General features: G+C 37.0%; 1 protein-coding gene across 1 annotated transcript; it reads left to right on the top strand.

Moving 5' to 3' along the window:
- Window positions 1-1,873: 1,873 nt before the first annotated feature.
- On the top strand, window positions 1,874-14,437 carry LOC137940334 (uncharacterized). The gene is made up of 18 exons (XM_068785342.1): window positions 1,874-2,296; window positions 4,185-4,366; window positions 5,537-5,641; window positions 5,751-5,822; window positions 5,925-6,072; window positions 6,414-6,496; window positions 10,425-10,480; window positions 10,837-10,973; window positions 11,089-11,179; window positions 11,443-11,508; window positions 11,724-11,946; window positions 12,276-12,377; window positions 12,881-12,966; window positions 13,069-13,191; window positions 13,316-13,385; window positions 13,487-13,578; window positions 13,976-14,080; window positions 14,165-14,437. Exons 1-18 carry the CDS (start codon window positions 1,971-1,973, stop codon window positions 14,276-14,278), a joined length of 2,181 nt encoding a protein of 726 aa, XP_068641443.1. The 5' UTR covers window positions 1,874-1,970; the 3' UTR covers window positions 14,279-14,437.
- The last annotated feature ends 1,263 nt before the right edge of the window (window positions 14,438-15,700 follow it).

Below are 15,700 nucleotides of genomic sequence, written 5' to 3'. Positions count from 1 at the left end.
TCATTTTTTATTTATTTATTTTTTTACATTTCTCAAAACAGTTTAAGACTGTCCATCTTGCGATTGTGATAATCTCCTCCACTTGTTGTTGTCTCTCTCAGCGTTTCAGTTTAACGATTTTGAGGGGGGTTCACAGTGAAGTGGAATGAATTTCTCTGTACTACTTAGTTCATCAAATTATGGCGTTAGTGTAGAAAGAATTGAATTGAAGTGAGATTATACTATTTCATTCGGCAAAAATGGAGGAAAATTGATTTTTACTTATTTTGCGAATCATCCACTTTCCTCGCGTGATGCGTGTTGCTTCTTCCCTCCACCCGAAAGGAAAAAATTATCCTCATTCGCTATTCTCCTCTCCCTCTCCCTCGGCTTTTGTCTCCAGACGATTTTTTTTTCCCCATTTCTTCCTCTCGTCTTCACTCTCTCTCCTGTCTCTTGTCATCTCTCGTTTTCGTTCTCTGCTTTCTTCGTTCGCCCCAACTTCATTCATCCTGTCTCTCTCGTTATGCAATGCCTAAGGTTTCTGCCATCGCCATCAGCGGTTCGTGGGATTTTAGGGTTCTTATCGAGTTTATGATACTTCGGAGAACAGATTGGGACATGAACCTCGCTAGCGCAGAGTAATGGAGGGACATTTTTTGCCGTGAGTTTGATCTTCACACCGTAATAGAATTTCGTGGTGGTTTTGAGGTCTTGGAGCCGCTTGGGAAATCCGAAATTGAAGGTCACTTTCACGGCAGGGCTCTTCGACGACGATGACTTGTTATTTTTTATTTTTTTACTTTTAAAAAATTTATTCTAATAATATGTAATTAGTATATTAATTTATAATAAACTTTAATCATGAATTAGTTTTATTATAATAAAATTTAAACCACTGGATTTACACTTTGTGTTAACATATTATTAATTAATAATACTTAAATAAATATATTATGTTATTGATAAATTAATTTATTTATTTATTTATTTATTATGTATTTTTTATTTTGTATTAAAATAGTGAATTTTTAATGTTAAAAAATATCTACGTCATTACAAATAATTTATTATATTCGTTTATGCTATTTTTAAAATTTTTATTTATTTTAAATAATTTATTTTAGTCACACGTAATTAGTATATTAATTTATAATAAACTATAATCATTAATTGGTTTAATTATTCCATTGCTATAATAAATTAAACCATTAGGTTTATTTATTATATTCTCTTATGTTATTTTTTATTTTTTATTAATTTTATATAAGTTATTCTAGTCACATGTAATTATTGTTTTAATTTATAATAAATTATAATCATTTAAGTAATATAATATAGTTTTTTATTAATTAGGATATAAATATATTCTAATACTACACGTTAAATCACTTATAAGTGTAGTAATTATGTTTATTTTGGTTAATTATATATTTAGGTATATGTTTTGTTTAAGTATATTATAAATGTTATTTATTTTCTTCTTTATATCATATTTTTCATTCGGGGGCACTAACACTAGAATTTGTTTAAATTTAATTCAAATTCATTGTGAACTAACCTTAGTTAGAAAAAAAAAAAAATTGGGAAGATTTTGATGTAAATAGAAAGAAGGCGAAGATGAGGAGCGTGGAGAGAGAGTGGGGCTCACTTTCACTAATTTTACATGGGAGCGAGTGAAAGTGAATTATACACTGGTTCGATTTTTGAAATCAGATGAAAGATCTTGAGTTAAAAGAAAAGATCAGGAAGACTTCGATGAAGATAGAGAGAAAACTACTGTTGAGAGGGATTTAGAGGGGAGTATGAGAAAGAGTGAGCGAAAGTGAAATTAAAGGGTTGACTCTTGGATTTAAAAGTAAATCACACACTCATTTTGTTGAAACTATACTAATGAAATATCTTAAAAAAAAAAGAAATATCTTGAAAAAAAAAAGGAAAGATCGGGAAGACTTTGATGCAGCCATTTGTTAAATTTGCGTTGAAGTTCAATGGCAGCTATTGCATCGGTAGCGACGAAGTTTTTGACGAGTCGCTTCACGCTCTGGGCATTCTTCATCCCATCCTGTCGTTTCAACGCCAGAGCTCCTATAAGACGCTCACTGCGGTTTTCTCCTGAGCTAGTGAGAAAAATGGCGACGACCTCGGCCAGTGCAGAGAGGGTCGGTGGTGGTCAGAAGGTGACGGCTCCGTACGGTTCGTGGAAATCTCCGATTACCGCCGACGTTGTCTCCGGTGCCGAGAAAAGACTCGGCGGCTTTGACGTTGCTGGAGACGGTAATCTAGTCTGGGTCGAAATGCGCCCTACCGAAGCAGGGTACAATTACTGTTTGTTTGCACTACTACCTATTTATCATCGGCTCCGTCACTTCCATTAGTGGCATCCTAATGTTTGGCCAACTGAGTTATTATCTGGACTCACCGTCGATTTTTTCGAGTTTAGAACCGAATTTGCAGTCGGTTTTCTCTGGTCTGTCCCATCTCGGGACTCGATGCAACCGCATTTTTCCGTTTTCCGCATGGGGCGCCTGGTTGGAACTTGACAGTAACTTCTTTCTGGGTTTGCTGTGATTGCACCGAGGGCCCTCGACTAGCCAACGTTGTGTCACGGAAGGATACATGTTGTGGAGCTCATCTTTGTAAGATGGAAGACTCATGTCAGTGTTATACATGTCAGAAGACTAAGAACGGCTAAGGTTCGAGTTTTAAGAGGATTAAGGCAACGAGAAAGTGAATCACTTGGGCCTGTTAGTCTCAGTGTGCAGGGAATGTCAAGTATCTCCACTCTATCCATTAATCTTTCTATTTATCCACACTAACCCAAAAACAAATTCTTTGGAGAAAGTAGTCTCAATGAGAAACTTGTGTCGTTTTTCCTTTGTTGAGGAAACTTGTGTCGTTTTTCCTTTGTTGAGGAAACTTGTGTCGTTTTTCCTTTGTTGAGGAAACTTGTGTCGTTTTTCCTTTTTTGAGGAAACTTGCCTTTTTTGAGGAAACTTGTGTCATTAGAAAGCAAATTCTTAATCCCCACCGAGACTTTCATATGTATTTGATGAAGTCATAGATATCTGTATGAGTCTCACTGTCCAATGGCAGCTTACACGGAGGGCTGCCAATATGTCCCTCAGTCCTTGGTTAAAGAGGGTGTGTATCTAAGCACTCTTTGTTGGTTGGGAATTTTTTCCTTGTTGTTCCTGAGGATTGAGGAAATGCCTCTCCCTCGAATCTGTAATCTGTTCTCTGCTTTAAAGGATAAAAGCAAAGCCCATCACCATTCTACCAAAAAAAAAAAAAATTTAGTTCTTCAAGTTCTTTTTTAGCTAATCATTTTTTTCTGGTGAGTGTGTATTTTTATATTTGTGTAAACATATGGAAATATCAAGTGTGTGATACATCTTCTACTTTCTTCAGAGGACATGAATTATTGTGTTAATGTAAGCATGTGGAAAGTGCAATGGAGAATATGGGCTACTTATATTTTAAGACTTGGGTTGAAAATGAGAGTAGCATCATGTCATCCCACTTCCGTTACCAAAAACAATCATCCCCCTGTGCTTATTTCTCTCTAGAGAAAGTGAAATCACATATTTGTGCTCAGTTACTTTCTCTCATTTAAGCTTGCAAAATCTGAAATCAGCCAACAATAAAGCAGAACAAAAGAGAAAATTGAAGAGAAAATGGGGCTGATCCATCTTTTTGGAGAAAATACTGGAGTAGAATAAATTCTGTCATTTCTTTTTATTTGCTCACTAAAGTGACTGATTATAGAAAAGAGCAAAACACACTTGTTACATAAATGATACTAAACCACTCATGAGTGGTGAGAGATTCTCGCAAAGTAGAAAAAACTTCCCTCCTACTTTTCCTTATTTGTTTTTGTTTAAAACTCAGGAACATGTGGTTCTCAATCAAATTTTGCCATACATGAAAAGCCCCCTTAGAGGTGGTAAAAATTTCAATGGAAGTCCAAGTTAATAAAAGATGTAGCAGGTTTATGAAAATTATCAACTACTACCATCTTTCTTTATAGGTATGTTTTATGATTACACTGTTGAACTGAGTAAGTATTTTTACACCATGTCCATGTGACAGTTTGATTTATTATTGCTAATATCACTGTCAATTGTTTTGCTTATTTGATAATATTATTTCATCTAATATTTTGTCATCTATTATACTTGCCTCATATGATCACATATGTTCAGACGGGCAGTTCTTGTCAGGCAAGCAAAAAGCCATGCAGATGAACCTATTGATATTACCCCAACAGAGTTTGCAGTTCGGACATTAGCACAAGAATATGGTGGTGGTGCATTTACAGTTTTTGAGCATACGGTCATTTTTTCAAATTACAAAGACCAGAGGTTGTACAAGCAGTTGATTGGAGGTTTCCATTCTCTCTCTTACTAGGATTCTTGCAATGTACTCTGATAGTCTTTCTGCATATACTGCTCGTTCCCCTAAATCTAAGGGAAAGCAATTTGTGCAACTGGAAGATTTCATTTCCTGGGCTAATGCTTACAAATGATATGCCAGAAGTGATAGATGATGTTCTGTTGAAAGGATGAATGCCTGATTAAATCATTGGATCCAGGATCAAATCATTCTGACATTGCTAGTATTCATGCCTGATTACACATTCTTATTTTTTTATTTTTTTATTTTTGGATTTCAAAGCAAGTATATGAGTTTTTTAATGATTCAGGCCATTCTCTGACAAAAATTCATAGGATCTAGGACTTTAATTTTCTTGAAGAGTTCTTAGAAAATTTATTTTAGAGGAGAGAAATCATCGATTTATTCAACATGCATAAGACTTCTGAAAATCTTGAAAAAATATTAGAATCCGTCTATTATAGTTGAGATCAAGTCTATTTTGAAATGGCTAGCCGAATTTAGGAGGCTTTTTACCAACTACCCACTAACACTCCCCCTAATGTCAAGGCCTATTCAAATAGACAACAGCTACAATCTAAATGGGGCGCAAGTTAGGGCCTTCAAGGTGGACTCCCACTCTAATATCATGTTAAAGTTGGGTCCAGGGTGTCAGGTCCATTTCAAAATCGCTAGCCAAAATTGTAAGGCTTTTTTCAATCTAATAATCATATGACTTTTCCCGATGTAAACCCATAGGGATTATTCCCACTAACACCATGCAACAAATCTTGCTTATTAGATGGCTTGGTTATCCACTGCTTTTGGGTGGGGAAGATTGCTGCTTGTGTTTATATTTACAGTATGAGAGTTTGTCTGTCCAAGATTGGGTTTCTCCAAAAAACAATATAGTATACTACTTAAGGCAACCCAGTAACCCAATTGGATGCTTCGAATAAACTCTGTATCTGCAATTCTGGAATGACAGGAAAGAGATTAGCTAATTTGAAAAGGTAGGGAATGTTAAATATTTTGTTGTTAGTCTGTCCTGTTTGTCTAGCACATGTAAACATTGGCGAATGCACCTGTTAAGCCTTGTGCATGAAATTTATTAGTATTAGCTGTCTTTTTCCTTAATCTGTTAAAAGTCTTGACTGCCCCAGCATTTATTGCTAATTTTCAGATCCATCTCCTACACCACTGACCCCTGACTATGGGGGGCCAGCAGTACGTTATGCGGATGGAGTTTTTGATTCACGTTTTAACCGATATATAACTGTCAGGGAAGGTTTGCAATCATTAATCTGTTAAATCTCCAAAGTTTTTTGAATTTCATATAATTCTTTTACATCTGATGGATGGTTAGGTGTGTGTTTAATCTATTTCATTATTATCAGATCATCGTGAGAGTAGCTTAAATCCAACCACAGATGTAGTGGCTATTGACCTCAGGGACCACAGTATCCAAGGTAAAAAAAATTCTCCTAAGCAGTTTCCATATTCTACTAGTCATTGATACAACTTCTCTGACTGCTATGGTATTTCCTTTTCCTTGAATGAGCAACTTCCAGAGCCAAAAATATTGGTTAGTGGGAATAACTTCTATGCCTTTCCACGTGTGGACCCTACTGGAAAGAAGATAGCATGGATTGAGTGGAGGCATCCAAACATGCACTGGGATAGAGCAGAACTTTGGGTTGGCTATATTTCTGATAATGGGTGAGTAAAGAGTTTGTTCTGGGCTGTGTTTCCTTCTCAGGTTCTTGTGGTTCTTCTTTCTGCTAGGTATTATTATTTCCCATATGCACTTAGAGAATAAATATGGCTGCTTAGATGAGTTAACTTGGTTTTAAATATGTATTTCACTTATTATTTTTTCTATTAAATTCCCTAAATACATCTTAGGATGCATAGGAATTTGACAGGCTGAATGTTGAAACTGTGGTCCATCATTTGCATCTATTATCTGGCATAAGAATGTTCTGTACTTTGCACAATACTTTGATTGCATTTTCTTTCGTACATACATTTAAAAATGTGATATCTGCTATTTTGTACAGTGAAGTCTACAAACGAACTTGTGTTGCTGGTGGTGATCCTAATGTGGTGGAATCTCCTAGTGAACCTAGATGGTCTTCTGAAGGTGTATTGTGTGCCCCACTTAACTTTTGTGATTGCTTTATACATGATGCTACATAACTAGCTTAGTACTTCGGTCCTGTACCTTGAATAAACAGCAAGGCTGAGACTTGTTTGTGATTAGTTGTGCCCGGTAACATCTCAAACTTACTAGCTAATTTTGGAGGCCTATTTCCAACCTATAAACTTAATAGAATCCCAAACCTACCAGATGTCGAACTTAACTTTTACCCATTCGAACGCCTCCCTTCTTGTCCATGCCAGACAGATGGGCTTGAAAATTGGACTATAAGAAAGGGGCATAAATTGGGCTTTGACCAACCTCTAACACCATGATAAGTTGGTTTTGATTCCATGCTAAAACATTTGTATCCCTTATGTGTTCGAGAGTACTCCAAAAAAAAAAACACATTTGACTGCGCGAGAGGATAGTTTATACGGAGAAGAACCAAACACATGACCAAAGCAAACACACCTAAAAATACGAGGGTATGGAGAAAACAAAGTGGCTGACAGAATCAAACTTTGTATGAGATTTTTACTTCTAGGTACTGAAAAAGGCATCATGTTGATAAGAAAACACGTAGTAAGCACTGCATCACCCCAATATGACTTGGGAACACGCATATGAATAAATATTATGCGTGTAACTTCCTAAAGATGACGATTTTTATACTCGGTCATTCCTTTTTGTTGTAGAGTGAAAACACAAGAAGACTGATGAATAATGCCATGATTTTTGCAATATACATCAAACTTTTGATTTGTAAATACCAATTCATTGTTAGTACGAAAATAGGAAGAGATGCACCAAACTTTATTTTGATTTCATAATAAAAACTTTGAAATACATCAAATACTTTTAACTTCTCCCATAAAGAGATACACCCGAGTAGTATGACTAAAGTCATCAATGAAAGAATCAAAGTACGTATATCCAAAAATACTAGAGACATGACAAGGCCTCCTTGCATTAGAATGAGCAATTTCAAATAAACTACTACTTTTCATTTAACTCAAAGGAAATGTGGTCTGATGATGTTTGCCCAGTTGACATGATTCACACTTAAACAATATACTTGGAAGGAAAAATAGGAAATAGTTGAACCAACTTTGTTGGAAAAGGATTCCCTAATTGTAAATGTCACTGAAAGGGTGAACTGCAACATGAAATGCAGGTGAAGACTAATGTGGGGAGCCTTCCAGGTGATATAGTCCTTCTCTTTTACGTGTAGAACCAATCATACTCCTTGTCCTGAATCTTGAAACATACAATGAGAGGGATAAAACTCACTGAAAGCAGATTTTGTAAGTTGACAAACCGACAACAAATTTAGCAGAAATTTAGGAATAAACAACACAGGTTTAAGCGACATAAACGGGGTAGGTGCCTGCCCACTCCTTGAACAAAAGACATGGACCCATCAACAAGTGTAACATGTTTAACAACTAATGATTCACTCAAATTAGTAAACAAAGATGACATACCTAACATATAGAAGGAGGCTCTTAAGTCAATAACCCAAAAAAACGTAGTACACACATGTATGGCGGACGTACCTGAATTGGCAAGGGTAGCAGTAGGAAGTGTATGTTGAGCTATAGATGTTGGGAAGGAGGAAGTTGAAGTCAACTGAACAACAAGTAGGGCAAGCTGTTGCAAGTCATCAGGAGGAGCACTTGGTAGAATACCTACCAGAAATCCAGTAGAAAACTTAGGGCTGTCATGAACCAAGGAGTTGGCCCATGTGGACTTGCCAAATTTATTCCAACACATGGGAAAAATATGGTGCATCTACAATGAACACATTTTCTGTCATCTTTACCATAACTTCCACCTCATCTACTATGTGAATCATCTTTACCATAACTTCCACCAGTACCTCTAATTGATTCTGATTGGCCAAGAGTATTAAGTGCTACTGCACTAATACCTCTAACTTCTTTACTTCCTTTGGATATAATTTTTGTCTCTACATGCATTACTGTTAGTGTGTCAATGCTCACCTCTCACAAGTTACTGTCAATGTAATGTATTAACTGTACCCCCCCCCCCCGACAGGGGTCCCAGGGGGCTGCCCCCCTTGGCGGCGGGGTCCGGGGACTGGCCCACGGTGTGCCCTTTGTCACGATTGGGAGACCCAAGTATGATCGGAAAATTAAAACACCCAAGTGTGAACGGGAATTAATGGATGCAGCGAAAAACAGAGGCACACTCTGTATTGACTGTCGCAGCGGACAGAGGCCTCCATCGGCGCCGGAAGAGAAAGGAAGCTTCCTACCATCGAGCTTCGTAGTTGTCTCCCAGCTGTCTTTCTCGATTGAGTGTTGCAAAACACCTATAAATAGAGGTGTTCTTCAGCAACAATTCGGATCCAGAATCATACATCTTCCCTGTTTGTTTTATTTTAGTTTCTTCTTCTGTAAGTCCAGAAGCCATTGAAGCTCTTCTAAGAGCGTGTGGTGGGACGAAATCAGTTTGTATTTCAATAAAGATCAGTGTTGACTTTCTTCTTGATTGTTGTTTAGATGTTCTTGGGTTGAGCTTACTCTGTTTTACAATTACCCTATTAAAGGTAGTAGAAAATAATTGGAATGTCATCTGAAGCAAGCAACTACGCCCTGAGTTCATCAACGTCTGGTCCCAATCAGTTTATAAATTTTGCAACATGTATCTGCTCTTGTTTCTTTTTGTGATGAAAGAGAGACATACTAACTTTCTCGAGAACACTCTGTAACTCACTGTAGTAGTCAGTAATTGTTCTTCACCTCGCTTAAGGCTGAAAAATTTAGCATATAACTCATACACTCGAGATAAATTGATTTCATGTGCATATATCACTTCCAAGGACATCTACATTTTCTTAGGAATTGGTAGATCATCTCTAATATATTTTGACTTCCTTTTGGCCTTAAGGTAGATATGAAATAACTTAGACCAACTAAAATAATTTTGTCCATTCAGCCTCTCTATAGTAATTAGAACAATATCTTTCCCTGCGAAACCTCCAAATTCCCTTGAGGGGGTAATTATTTCATCGGAATCAGCCATAAGGATAAACAACAACCAACACAATCAACCAATAGCTTCACCACACTCAGATACCTACAAAAATTATGTGGGCCCACTTAAAAATTAGGGGTTGATCAGAAATTCAAATATGTGCCAACAACATACATCAAGCCTACAATGAGTGTAATCATAAATTACCAAAAAATGGCAAATATAGACTGACATCAGCCTTCTTGGAGGTGATGCAGACACCAGGCACAATACTAGGGCTCTGCACATTGTAGATGGGATAATCCCAAGTCCAAAGACCCTCATGGAGCACTAATCAGACATAGAATTGCTCAATGGGCAGTAGGAACCATCAGCCCTAGTGTTATGGTAGAGAAAGAATACAAAAAATCAAACCTTGACTCTTGATCAATAGAAAATCCTAAAATCCTTTCAGAAGATGTTGTGTTCAAAGGAGGAAGAAGAGGTGCTTCAGGGGCTTTAAATCAGGATCCTACTACTCTGATACTATGAAAATAAATGAGAAATAGAACATGAAAGAAGAGAGGAAGAAGAAAGGAAGAAGATTAGCTAAAAGAGAGTTTAGAGTAGAGCTCTCGTTGGGGTCAGAATTTGACCCTTGTTCCTTCTCATCAACTTAAAGTGAGTTTTGAGAGAAAGTTACATATTTACCCCTCATACACATAACTCCTTATAACTATCTAACTACAATTCTAAACAGGATAAATATTGGACCATAGACACATCTAAACATTCTGAACACAATTGCACTCTCTGAAATATACATATCATGTCAAATGACCAAAGTGCCCCTTATACTACATTCAACATTATGCAACTTATAAATTCAGTAGAAAGCCTAGAATTTGTGGGACTTCACTGTTACTGACATTAACAGATTGATTTGCAGGTGAACTTTTCTTTGTCACTGACAGAAAGAATGGTTTTTGGAATATTTATACGTGGGTAAAATATCAACTCTCTGGCTACTTTTTGAGAAATTCCCTAATGATAGTAGGTGCTAGTTGAACATTTTTAATTTTGCATCTCATGTCCTGAGCATCAACTACTCTTACTTTTCATGTGATATTTGAATTTTTTATCTCTCTTTTCATATCAATTTTGTAAAATATGATTTGTATTACAATTTTCGAGATAGCATACAACTATCTGTCAATGAATTTCAGTATCTGGTTATCACAGTTTACTATCTGTCAATGAGTAAAAGGTTGTCCTTTTCAATTGATATTATCTTTGAACAGAATAAAAGATCAAAAGTGTATTGATTTGGTGTTTTTTCTTTTATTATTTATGGAAAATAGATAGAAGACAAGAATGATTCAGTCGCAGTTTATCCCCTGGAAGCTGAGTTTTCAAGGCCACTATGGGTATTTGGCTTCAGTTCTTATGATTTTGTTAGGAAGAATGGCAAAGCAAACTGTATAGCATGCACTTACAGGTCTCTTTCTCACACTTACTACAAGCATGGTTTTTTCTACTTGCTACTCTGTTATTTTCTCAGTAGCAATGTCTGTCTCAATTTGTTTGACTCAAAATTTGGCTTTTGAATGCAGGCAAAATGGGTGGTCATATTTGGGGATTCTTAACTATGTTCAGAACTCATTTTCTCTGCTTGACATTCCTTTCACCAATATAAATAATATTGTACGTTTTTTTCTAAAAAAGATAAATAATATTGTACGTTTTAGTCATACTATTAAAAAATTTTCTTCTTTGTCTAGTTTTTTCACTAACAGTTCTACTGCTAGGAGCTGGACAGAAAAAGTGACAGATTTGACAGTTGTTTACTTGAACTCTATTCATCATGAAAACCTTGTCTCAACTTTTTAGGATCAACTGCTTGAATCCTTTCACGCCTTGCTATCAACTTGAACTATGCTCTGAATCAATATTTTTGACTTGCACAGAGAGCTGGACCCGCCTGCCTTTACATTGAGGGAGCTTCTGCTACACTTCCATTGTCAGTAGCTAAGGTTTGTTGCATCATTTTTTCCCAATCATATATGCTTCAAGTGTGGAGTTTCTGCTGGCATCTTGAGTCACTCCTCGTACTGCATCTAAGTGCTGCCTCATCACATGTAGTTTTGGACTTCTGGATGTCAGGGAGTACATTGTTGAAAATGGCGTAAATCATTTACTCTTATCTTTCCTTGACCTGTTCAAATTACATATCCTCTGTGTTTACCAGGTGACATTAGATGAGAAACTAGCTAAAGTGGCTGATTTCTCAATCATTTGGTCTTCTTCTCCAGACAGTGTGAAGTATAAATCACACTTTAGCTTGCCGGAACTGATTGAATTCCCCACTGAATCTCCTGGTCAAACTGCCTTTGCATATTTCTATCCTCCCACAAGTGGCTTTTATCAAGCCGATGATGATGAAAGACCTCCTCTGTTACTGAAAAGCCACGGTAATTAAACGTTTTTGGTTCATTTAAGATGCTTTTACTGATTCTCTTGCTAGGATTGTTTTACTCTGGCCTCCCATATGATGTATTCTTTGTTGTTCTTAGGCCCTGTCATCCTTGTATCTTGTGGGGCCAGTTACTTTTCATCTTTCTCTCTTGTTTATTAATAAACTCACTATTTGTCAATGAAAATGTTTTAGGTTATTCTTAACTATTCTTCGATTCCTTAATTAGTGGCTGATCATCTATGATTATTACATACTCATGTGAAATTTAGAGTTATTTAATCAAAATACTTAATTCATGAACGTAAGTTTTTGAATATATTGCAGGGGGTCCTACCGCTGAATCCCATGGAGTATTGGATCTTGGCATCCAGTACTGGACTAGCAGGGGTTGGGCTTTTGTTGATGTTAATTACGGAGGAAGCACAGGTTTGGCTATAATTTTGCTCTGTATCTGTTTTTGAATTGACCGCTCTATTCTTACTTTTTCCTAGTAGGAATTACTTTTACTTTGATTTTCACCTGGATTATCATTTATGTGATTTAAGTGTGTACTAGATATTGGAATTGTAATGATGTTAATTACCATTATGAGATGGATGATGGCTCTCAGTCTTGGTGCTCTTACTGGTTTTGTATAGTCGATGAAGGTGTCTAAGTCATAGGACTTGGTTTTTACTGTAAATTAAGAAAATCATAAGATAAAAAACGAAGAAGAGAATCCTACAGTCAGAAGTTGACCCCTGCATAGAGAAGCAGCCAAACTCTCGCACAGCAGCACCCCCACCAGCCTGGTGGACTTGTCCTTTTCTTTCTGTTGATAAGTTATTGAGTGCAAAAGTCTAGAATATGCTCCCCTTTATATCATAAAAGTTACCCTATTAATCTTGTCGTATTAACACTTGACATATGCTTTATTTGTAAATGTGAAGGTTATGGCAGGGCATATCGAGAACGATTGCTAGGGCAATGGGGTATTGTAGATGTCAATGATTGTTGTTCTTGTGCAAGATTTCTGGTAACCGCTTCAGTAACTCCTTTCGTTTCTTACTTGAATATGAACTTGATGAGCAAAGCAAAAACAGAGACATTGAATAGAGAAGAATATTTTCTTTGTAAGGTGGAGAGTGGTAAGGTGGATGGAGAACGGCTTTGTATCACTGGGAGGTCTGCTGGTGGCTATACAACATTAGCTGCTCTGGCTTTCAAGCAGACTTTTAAGGCTGGTGCTTCTTTGTATGGTGTAAGTGTTAAAAAATATCATATATTCTTGTCATTTCTTATTTTCTCCTTACCATAATTCTTTGCTTTGTTGCAAGTATTTAGACTTTTATCTTGAATCTTACTTCATAATGGTTGGTAAATAGGTTGCTGACCTGTCTTTGTTGAAAGCTGAAACTCACAAGTTTGAGTCTCGATATCTTGACAATCTTGTTGGTAGGTTCCTTAGACAAATATCTGTACTCATCAAATGAATTAGACAATTCAAAAATAACTTAGTGTGGATTTACTAAATGTCCATAGTGTGATGGTTACAGGAAATGAGAAGGCTTTCTTTGAGAGGTCACCTATCAACTTTGTCAAGAACTTCTCTTGCCCTGTTATTCTGTTCCAAGGATTAGATGATAAGGTATGCTACACTATATCCAAGTGGGTTTTTACCTCAATTTTTCTCTTTCACAGACTTATCACATGTTTTTTTTTTTGAGAGCGTAGCTTGCTTGAGTTAGATTAGTTGTTCAAGAATGGTGTTATTTAACAGAAATAGCTCAACTCGAGCTTTAGGACAGAAATAGATTGGTCTTTGTTCAAGGCTGGTGGATTTGATTTTTAGCTGGTGGCATGTCTATTACTCCTCACTGACCAATGGGTGGTCTGAGCTATCCATTAATAGGTTGTTTACCTTCTTCATTGCACAGCCCGAACCGTGCAAAGATTTCAGAAACGAAATATTGATGAAGACATCCAGTATTTGCTTTTATGTATATAACGAAATTTGTGATTCTTGATGTTTTCACTTGCCTCAGGTTGTTCCACCTGAGCAAGCTCGTAAAATCTATCAGGCTTTGAAGAAGAAAGGGCTGCCCGTGGCTCTGGTCGAGTATGAAGGAGAGCAACATGGGTTCCGCAAGGTTATTATCCGTCCTCCACTTATTCCTCCATGAGAGTATATTTGATTCTTCAGATACGGACTTCCGAAATCTGATTATTTGCAGGCTGAGAACATCAAATTCACACTCGAGCAGCAAATGGTGTTTTTCGCCCGTTTGGTGGGACACTTCCAAGTCGCTGATGAGATCACTCCCATCAAAATTGATAATTTTGATTAAACAGCTCTTGTGTTATTTGTAGAGAAACTTTTCCTGGTGGATGCAAGAATTATATCTGGTTTTGTTTTTGTTACTGGAGTTTATTTGTAGAGACTGTTACTTCTGGTTTCAAGAATTATGTATGGTTTTATTATTGGTTTTACTTCTGGATTCAAGAATTATAGCTGCTTCTTTCCAGTCGGGAAGTCTCGATTTCAAGCACTCTCTTTGTGCTGTTGTGTGCTCGACGCCAAACCGTTTCGACGCCGTCTCTCACTCTCTATCAGCTCGCCACTATCTCGCCGTGCTATCGTGCCCTCAACGCCGAACCATATCTGACGATGTCTCTCAGTCTCTTTACCGGCTCAGCGTTATCTAGCCTCCTGCTGTGCGTAGGGGTGGCTTCGAACAGAACCGTTAAAAACCGTTGAACGAGGCTTTAAAACAGGATCTATTAGGTGATTAAAAGTTAGTTTTTATCATTTTCATTTTATTATATTATGTCCTTTTTATTGGGATATTTACAAATTGGGTAGTTGCCTTTTTCAAAACAACAAAAAGGTTGTTTTAACTGAATTATCCGAGCTTTCTTGGTCGAGGAGCAAAAGATTGTCAAGAAAGTGTTGAAAACCCAAAAGGCCAAGGAGAAGCAAGCTACTAAAAGCTAATGAGTTTTTGAAAGCTTGAGAAGCTATGGATTTTTTAGTGGAATTGTGTCTTTTTTTTTTTTTTTTTGACAATGTTAGGCTGTATTCGATGACACTACCCCCAAGTACTAATCCATTTTACTCCGTTATTTTTCTTTATAATTTTGAAAATTCTGAGTGCTTTCTTTTAGCAATGGGTAGTATATTTTTGCTTCTTATCATTAGGTACTCCCTTTTATGATTTGATTGATCCAAATATTTTCTAGACTTACATATTAGGATGTGCGTTCTCAGTGGAATGAGTCTTCTTGAGTGGCTGGCAGATTCAGGCTCCAATTCGTCAAATGAGCACCTCTCTTGGTCTTTCATCACAGTCAACCACCTGAAGAGTAACGGGTTCGTCTGGGGATCGAACAGATTGATCCCAATGGCCTCTTCGAAAGCTTCGTGGTCGCAACAGAGTGATCCGATCACTATGTCGAGAAATCCCGGCTGCTCGCCTTGGAAGTAAGGTGTCCCGCCCGAGAAATCCTCTTCAAGTCCCTTCTCCAGCACACGCAGTCTCTCAGTCCAATCATTCTTAACCGCTTCTTGTTCATCGCCGGCCGATCGTATCACATCTCGAGAAAGCTGAGAACCACAAATTCAGAGCGTTAGTAAGAATCAATAGGTACAGTTTACTGAAGCACTTACTCTTTCCTGGCAAAAGAAATAACAAAATTTCGAAACAATGAACTTTATGCCTTGTCTGTGGTTGTGGAAATTTCAATGTGGAGTACTAGTTTTGTTCAAGGTT

Source organism: Aristolochia californica, unplaced genomic scaffold (genome assembly GCF_029961685.1).
Source record: "Aristolochia californica isolate CCGP_79_NKW_82.1479 unplaced genomic scaffold, dmAriCali1.0.hap1 SCAF_9, whole genome shotgun sequence".
NCBI classification, from domain to species: domain Eukaryota; kingdom Viridiplantae; phylum Streptophyta; class Magnoliopsida; order Piperales; family Aristolochiaceae; genus Aristolochia; species Aristolochia californica.
The sequence above is the reverse complement of the archived record's forward strand: the minus strand, read 5'-3'. Positions and strand labels throughout refer to the sequence as shown.

Excerpts from the sequence above, each read along its gene's own strand:
- LOC137940334 (XM_068785342.1), top strand. The coding sequence starts at position 1,971 with ATGGCAGCTATTGCATCGGTAGCGACGAAGTTTTTGACGAGTCGCTTC. Across the intron at positions 12,967-13,068 it reads GTTCTTGTGCAAGATTTCTG|GTGGAGAGTGGTAAGGTGGA; the intron begins GTAACCGCTTCA and ends TTTCTTTGTAAG. Across the intron at positions 14,081-14,164 it reads AGCAACATGGGTTCCGCAAG|GCTGAGAACATCAAATTCAC; the intron begins GTTATTATCCGT and ends GATTATTTGCAG.